The following is an 8,630-nucleotide window of genomic DNA, read 5'->3' on the forward strand; positions in this document are numbered from 1 at the left end:
GATACTTCAGTTTGTAGTCTGGACTCTCTACAAGATCATACAGCTGCTGAACATCTGACTCCTTCAGGTTGTTCCAGCCCAGGTCCAGGTGTTCCAGATGTGAGGGGTTTGACTTTAGAGCTGAGACCAGAGCAGCACAGCTGATCTTTGACAAACCACACTTCATCAATCTGGATAAAGAATAGAAAGATGTGTTATATGGCGGGTTGTATGGCGTTACATTTATGTCAGAACCAATGCCAGCAAAATAAACATACTCGTATGTATGTTAAACTACTTCTGCGCATGGTTTATCTACCGCTGCGGGAGAAAGTGCTGCTTCAAAAGGGGAAAATCTCTCTCCGTGCGCGCCAGCTCCTCTACGCGCGCTCAGAAGCTCCATGCGTGCACAATTTTCTATCCAGTGGCCACGCTCGAAGACAGCTGCCCTCTTGAAAACGTCTCTGCGCTCGGACGATTGGGCCTTGCAGACACGATCTCACAGGAAGTAGTGTCAGGATGCATTTGACTGACAGCTCGTCAGTTAAGAGGCAACTTCGGTAAAGTTAGAAAGATATTCACAGATTCGGACTGCCGGGATCAATAACTCTCACACGAAATGTTGTTGAAACACAAATGACGCATCTTTCATGTCCTGGTAGCACAGACTATGAACTACAAGAATCAAAAAGCGTTATTTTCGAGAAAAAATTGCCATTCTGCAAGCTAGATGTATTACATTGATTTCTATGCACAGACAGATCAATGTAATACATCCAGCTCGGAGAACGGCTCGTTTCTCTCGCTTTTTGATTCTTCTAGTTCATAGTCTGTGCTATCAGGACATGAAAGATAGGTCATTTGTGTTTTAACAACGTTTCGTGTGAGAGTTATTGATCCCGGAAGTCCGAATCTGTGAATATCTTTCTAACTTTACCGAAGTCACCTCAAGGCGTCGTCTTAATTGACGAGCAGTCAGTCAAATGCTTCCTGACACTACTTCCTCTGAGATCATGTCTGCAAGGTCCAATCAGGAGGAGGCTTACAGTTGTCTCCGCCCAACCTGTCAAAACCACTTTTTCTCCGCGCGAGGAGAAAATCGGTCTGAGCGCAGAGACTTTTTCAAGAGGGCAGCCGTCTTCAAGCGTGGCCACTGGATAGAAAATTGTATGCGCAGGGAGATCCCGCATGGCGTGGGAGGGGCTGGTGCGCGCGGAGAGAGATTTTCTCCTCTTGAAGCAGCAGTTTCTCGCGCTGCGGTAGATAAACCATGCGCAGAAGTAGTTTAACATACATGCGAGTATGTTTATTTTGCTTGCGTTGGTTATGATATCAATGTAACGCCATATGGGTTGTTCCCATATTGAATTTCCCTCTGGGATTAAATTGAATTGAAAAGCTGTGTGCTTTGTTAAAGTTTAGCAAACTCTGTTATTGTTTTACTTCATTAAAAGGAAAATATATTTTTTGTAATTTGTTTACATTTTAACAGCAAACTGATGGGATGTAGCAACAAATGTTTGTCTGGTTGGGAAGTTAGCCTCTTGATGCTTTATGTTTTTCAAAAAGTCCCAATGTGTTTCAAATCAAGATGACAAAGAGACTAAAAGCTGAAGTGAAATATAAGTATACGTAATCCAAAAAAAAAAGGGGGGGGGCGTGTTCATGGACAGCAGTGCATGTAAAATTGGGGGTCGTGACACCAAAAGGTTGAGAATAACTGACTCAGTTAAGGGCCCCTGATTAAAGTTAACATGGGGCCCAAAATGGCTGAATCCTTCCATCATCTACTTTGCAGCTGTTCATTAAAACAAACACAACCTCATCCTTTCATTCATCTCTGACTTTTCTGTCTATCCAAGTCAATGCAAGTTCTAATGATTTGCTGTTATTGATCTTTTTATTATTTTATTCAGTACCATGTTTATACATAGGATGAGCTGAAAGTTTTTATAAATAAAATGTTACAATCAATAAAAGGGGAACACAAACAAACTGCACTACTGAGATACTGAAGAAATCATTGTTTTCCTTTAACATGTTCAAACTGAACTTTTTCAGCTATTTTGATAGTTTATTATTTTATCATACAAATGAAAGCCTATAATATTTTTCTGTGTAGGTTTTTATTCATTTTGTTCAACATGTGACAGGTACTGCATCTGAAATATTAACGTTTCTGAAAGCCAGCTGCTGAGTCAGCACTTAACCCAAATCATCATCACAGAATCACAGCAGTGACTTAATAAATCTCTCTGCATTTGCTGATTCATCTGCATAAAAAAAAAAAAAAACATCTGATTTAACAGTTTGGCTTGTAATTCTCCCTGTTTTTATTTTTCTCCCAGAAGTTGGACGTGTGTTCATGGAGTTTTTTATGATCAGTCTATTTAATCCTTTACTAGCTCAGTGATNACAGCAAACTGATGGGATGTAGCAACAAATGTTTGTCTGGTTGGGAAGTTAGCCTCTTGATGCTTTATGTTTTTCAAAAAGTCCCAATGTGTTTCAAATCAAGATGACAAAGAGACTAAAAGCTGAAGTGAAATATAAGTATACGTAATCCAAAAAAAAAAGGGGGGGGGCGTGTTCATGGACAGCAGTGCATGTAAAATTGGGGGTCGTGACACCAAAAGGTTGAGAATAACTGACTCAGTTAAGGGCCCCTGATTAAAGTTAACATGGGGCCCAAAATGGCTGAATCCTTCCATCATCTACTTTGCAGCTGTTCATTAAAACAAACACAACCTCATCCTTTCATTCATCTCTGACTTTTCTGTCTATCCAAGTCAATGCAAGTTCTAATGATTTGCTGTTATTGATCTTTTTATTATTTTATTCAGTACCATGTTTATACATAGGATGAGCTGAAAGTTTTTATAAATAAAATGTTACAATCAATAAAAGGGGAACACAAACAAACTGCACTACTGAGATACTGAAGAAATCATTGTTTTCCTTTAACATGTTCAAACTGAACTTTTTCAGCTATTTTGATAGTTTATTATTTTATCATACAAATGAAAGCCTATAATATTTTTCTGTGTAGGTTTTTATTCATTTTGTTCAACATGTGACAGGTACTGCATCTGAAATATTAACGTTTCTGAAAGCCAGCTGCTGAGTCAGCACTTTACCCAAATCATCATCACAGAATCACAGCAGTGACTTAATAAATCTCTCTGCATTTGCTGATTCATCTGCATAAAAAAAAAAAAAAACATCTGATTTAACAGTTTGGCTTGTAATTCTCCCTGTTTTTATTTTTCTCCCAGAAGTTGGACGTGTGTTCATGGAGTTTTTTATGATCAGTCTATTTAATCCTTTACTAGCTCAGTGATTTACCTTCACACTGAGATTTGCAATGTAATGTTATTAGAATAAACAAATATACTACATCTTACGTCAGTCTCTGTAGTTTGCAGAGGGGAGACTGGAGAAACCCACAGAGCTCCTTCATTCTAGGGTCAAGTTTGGCATTGAACATGTGCAGCTCTATCAGATGGGATGGATTAGACTTCAGAGCTGAGAACAGAGAAGCCCAGCCATTCTCTGACAATCTGCATTCCCCCAATCTGAATAAAGAATCAAAGATTTTAGCTGAATTCAACAGGATGCAGATTAAAACTCCATTAAAACATTCCAGCAGAATATGTGACCACGGCACGTGATAAACACTAGTCCAAGGACCATTGGTTATTTTCCTCACTGACACTGTGCTGGCCCAATCATACAGCATCACTGAACACATTCTCTCTTTGGCCAGGGTCACTAAATATAGCATAACACCGGTACACAGCTGCTACCATACTGAGATGGAGATAAAGCCCAGAGGAGTTGCTAGAAACTATGGGAACAAAACTCTCAGGATCCAGAGGTGTCAGAAGTTTTCACTTTCTTTACTGAAGTAGAAGTACAGATACCTTTAAGAAAAGACTGACTGAACTGATTTACTGAAGACAAAGGAAAAAAGATCCGACTCTACTCAATTAAATTAAGTTTTTGCTTCAAAATATAAAAATAACCTTTAAAACTTTATTCCTTAAAATAATTTCTCTGGTGAGAAAACAGGTTTATTTAGCTCCTTTACTCACTCCGTTGGTAGAGAGAACATAAAATCCTGACTGGGTCTAGTTTGGTTCTAGATTCTAATTCCTGACAGGATGGTATAGATGGAAGTGAACAGAAGTCCTTCATCAGCAGCTGAATCCTTTTAGAGCTCTGCTATTCACAGCATTAAAGCTGCAAACAGAATCAACATGGACATTTCCTCCCTAATAAAGGGGGAATGGACGGGGAATGTCTGCGTCTCACAATCTGATCCATTAATGTCTCCAGCCTTTTGTCTTCATCCATATCTCTATCAGTGTTTTTCTACAAACTAACTGGGCTCCAACTGGACAGATTATATTCCTGATTCCTGATTCCTTTTTTGTTGCAGCTCTTATGTCATGTTGTTATTAATATGGAGAGAAGAAATGAGCCAGTTTGGAGAAAGGAAGGAGTAGAAAGTCCAGATATTGTCATGAAACGAGGACGGATGGACCCATTATTCAAGGAGAGACAGTCAGTAGGAAAGTTCAAAACGTTTATTAAATAACCAAAACTAAAGTTGAGCTGTGGCTCGCGGATACTGCAGGAGGGGGGGCGGGGCACTGTCCAATCTCAGACTGGTTTAGCAGTTCAGTCCATACCCCTTGAGGGGGGTGCAATCCAGCTGATGGGCTGACAGCTGATGCAGCTCGCGTCACCCAGAGTGTCCCCAGTGCTGCAGCTCCGGAGGAGTTGCAGGAAGCCGATCCTGATCAGGGATACAGATCAGGCAGCAACAGACAAAACAGGATGCAGATCAGGCAGAAACAGAACAGGTGGCAGGATCCAGGCTTCCAGCCAAAAACAAGCTCCCAGACAGGTTCAGAGTCTGACAGAGTTCAGAAGCGTGGCCAAGCGGTTACGCACAGGAGCAGACAGGATCAGGTGCAGATTAGCAGGCTCAGTAGAAGAGGGTAGACGAGACAGGATGTGGAACCAGAACTTGATGCAGGACCTTTAAACTGGTCTCCTCCCTGAAGCCAGTCTTACAGAGATAAAAACTGAACCTCCCCACATATAGCGCCAAATACCCAGAGGACGCTGCGGGGGAGGAACAGTGGAAGATCAGGAGACAAGACAAACACAAAAACCTCTTTCCACTGGCCGATATGATCCAAAANCATGGTTCCTCTCTGTCTTTAACAGCCAATGGCTGAGAGGAGGACAATAGAGCTGAATCAGCATCACACCATGAAGACATCTGGACTCACCGAGCCTTTTTGCAGTTACTCAAAGCTGGAAACAGTCTCCAACGTCCATTCTCTGTTGTGTTGTACTTCTCCAGGTCTAACTCATCCACGACCTCCCATGACATCTGCAGTATGTTGGCCAGAGCTGAGCACAGGATCTCTGGGACATACTTCTCTGATTTCAGGAAGTCCTTGATCTTCCGATAATCTAAAAGGTCCCCCATTTCCTGATGACAGTGGAAGATGTTGATGGTTTTGACAATAGAGAATCTACCATTGTTAATCTTCTTCAGATTGCTGATGACTCTCTGGATGGTTTCTGGACTGTTCTCGATCTGACCCAGCAGGCCTCCTAAGAGGCTGTGGTTGGACTCCACAGAGAGGCCATGAAGGAAGCGAACCAACAGGTCCAGGTGGCCATTTTTATTCCTGAGGGATTTCTCCATGACTTTCTTCATAAAGTCCTCCAGAGATGTTTCTGTGTATTTTTCTCCCAGGAAGTTCTCCACCACCTCTGTGTTCCTGCTGGTGAAGCAGTGGAGCAAGTAGAGTGCAGCCAAAAACTCCTGGAAGCTCAGATGAACAAAGCAGTAGACTGAGGTGTTGTCCATCTTTTTCTCCTCTTTAAAGATATCAGTGAACACCCCTGAGAACCATGAAGCATCTTTGATGATGATGCCACACTTTTCCAGGTCTGGTTTATAGAAAATCAGGTTTCCGTCCAGCAGCCCTTCAAAGGCCAGTTTCCCCAGAGACTGAACCATCTTGATGTTCTCTGGAGTCCATGGGGACTCTGTCTTCTGTGTTACATCGTATTTGATCATTTTCTGTTCGACCTGAAAATTCAGGAAGAGGATGTACATCCTAGTCAAGGTCTTTGGCAGCTCTCCTCCATCTCTGGTCTCCAAGAAACCCTCCAGAACATCAGCAGTGATTCAACAGAAGACGGGAATGTGACACATAATGAAGAGACTTTTTAATCTTTTAATGTGGGAGATGGTTCTGCTGGCCTTCTCTTCATCTCTGAACCTCTTCCTGAAGTACTCCTCCTTCTGTGGGTTGGTGAACCCTCTGACCTCCGTTACCCTGCTAACACACTCAGGAGGGATCTGATTGGCTGCTGCAGGTCGTGTGGTTATCCAGAGGAGAGCAGAGGAAAGCAGTTTTCCCCTGATGAGGTTTGTCAGCAGAACATCCACTGAGGTGGACTCTGTAACATCAGTCAGGATCTTATTGTGGTGGAAGTCCAAAGAAAGCTGGCTCTCATCCAGACCATCTAAGATGAACAGAACCTGGAAGTGTTCAAAGCTGCATATTTCTTTGGTTTCAGTAAAGAAGTGATGAACAAGTTCCATCAAACTGAACTTCTTCCCTTTCTGCAAATTCAGCTCTCTGAAGGTGAAAGGAAATATGAACTGGATGTTCTGGTTGGTTCTGCCTTCAGCCCAGTCCAGATCACATGACCTGGAAGCTATTGAGCAAAACTGCTAATATTCTCATATAAAAATTTATTAAAAAATAATCAAGATTTGAAATGGAAAATAAAATGCGTAACTTTTGACTTAGTGTTGGATCATAGCACTGCAATGTCTTCAAAAGTTACGCTTTTTATTTTTCACTATATTTATTTTTTTTATAGAGCACCCTTTTACCTAGTTTTGTTTGCAGACAAATGAAGGATGATCAATAAAATATAAGGACAATGACCAAAATCACATAAGCAAAAGCAATATTATATAATAGATTCTAAGAACCATCAGTCCATGATATTGTTTGGAGGACTTTGAAGGAATCATCTTCTTCTATAGTGACTATTTTTGTTCCTAGTGCCTAAACCCGTATTCTATCGGTACTTACAGAACTTTCTTCAGGTAATCCTGCAGCTTCTCCCCTGAATCTTGAAGGTTGTTGTTCTCCAGGTCAACTTCTCTCAGACAGCAGGACTCAGAGCTAAGAACTGATAACAGAACTTGACAAGTTCTCTCTGAGAGGTTACAGGATCTAAGTCTGAGAAACAAGTCAAAAAAGAAAAGACAAATGTTATTTGGACAAAAAAAACCTTTTCTCCATCCACAAACAGTCAGGATGATCAACGTTTGTTTTGATAAAAAACTTTAAACTCTGTATTGGGTCAGTAATTACTGTATGCTCCACTGAACCCTGTAAGAACTTTTATTTTGGGAATTTACCTTTCATATCCAGCACTGATTACTGTTATAAGAAAGATGATTATGCATAAAAATGTATGAACCTGAGAGTTTCCAGTTTGCAGTTTGGACTCTTCAGTCCAGAAGACAGCAGCTCCACTCCAGAATCATGCAGCTTGTTGTTACTCAGATCCATCTCTCGCAGATTAGAGGACTGGGAGCTGAGAACTGAGGCCAGAACTTCACAGCTTCTCTCTGAGAGGTTACAGTCATTCAGTCTGAGGAGACAGAAAGAGAAATAAAGAACTCTAATTGAATAAAACAAAAACAAATGTATATTAAACTGAACAGATGAATCAGTTGTATAAAATAAAGAAAAACTAAGAAACTCTGAAGCAAAGCAATACATGTCAAAACCCTGAGGCAGATCAGTATCTGATGGAGACACCAGGTAATTACTGGAGAAAGAGGTGTTCAAGTGGGACATATCATGTGAGTACGTGGGGGGGGGAAGAGGATAGGGTTATTGTGGGTTAAAAATTAAACAATGTTTGACACTCTTAAAATAGAGACAGAAATAAAACATTTGGCCAAACATTATATCATCAAACATCAAATTATCAAACAATAAGAGCCATTACACAAAATATGAAAATCATCAACTACATACACATGATAACCATGGGCAGATGATCAATATTTAATAAGTATTAGGGTCCCCGTTTGTGGGGGTTGCTTTGTGTTCTTTTTTAATGTCTTTGTCCATCCACTAGATGGTGCCCTCATTGCCCTGTTGGCTTCGAGGGGCTCTTCCTGGTGTCGAGCGCCCACACCTGCGGCTCGTTTAATCATTGCCATCAGAGGAGTATAAGAGCAGCGGATTGTCACCACCTCGACGCCAGAGTGTTCGCCAGTATTGGCTACTCTAGCCCCTCTGAGTTTAGCAGAGCCTAATCTTTGAGTTTTGTCTCTCTGAGTCCCCTAGTTCTAACCTTTAGTCTCTCTTGTGGTATCCAGCAGGATAATCCCTAAATCCTCTGGATAAGCCTAGACCTTCAAGCCTTGGAAGGAATTTGTTCATCTCTCTGAGAAAAAGTAACTATTCATCTGATCAGTACGCAGTCCACTTCAGGAACGCTAGTGACAGTCACTGCATGAAAAGTGGGATTTTCGTCAATATGCGGCACTGTAGATTGTCGTGGAACTTCAGGTTAGCGGCAGT

The 8,630-nt window shown here is 41.2% G+C and overlaps 1 protein-coding gene across 1 annotated transcript in view; it reads right to left on the bottom strand.

The window, feature by feature from the left end:
- Positions 1–5,268: 5,268 nt before the first annotated feature.
- The window catches only part of LOC107080683 (NACHT, LRR and PYD domains-containing protein 12-like), an 11,137-nt gene continuing 7,775 nt past the window's right edge, over positions 5,269–8,630 (bottom strand). The window contains 3 exon segments of the mRNA XM_015368892.1: positions 5,269–6,725; positions 7,119–7,268; positions 7,513–7,686. Coding sequence (XP_015224378.1) covers positions 5,279–6,725; positions 7,119–7,268; positions 7,513–7,686 — 1,771 coding nt within the window. The 3' untranslated portion in view covers positions 5,269–5,278.

This window comes from Cyprinodon variegatus, unplaced genomic scaffold (assembly GCF_000732505.1).
Source record: "Cyprinodon variegatus isolate N-32 unplaced genomic scaffold, C_variegatus-1.0 Scaffold2215, whole genome shotgun sequence".
NCBI classification, from domain to species: domain Eukaryota; kingdom Metazoa; phylum Chordata; class Actinopteri; order Cyprinodontiformes; family Cyprinodontidae; genus Cyprinodon; species Cyprinodon variegatus.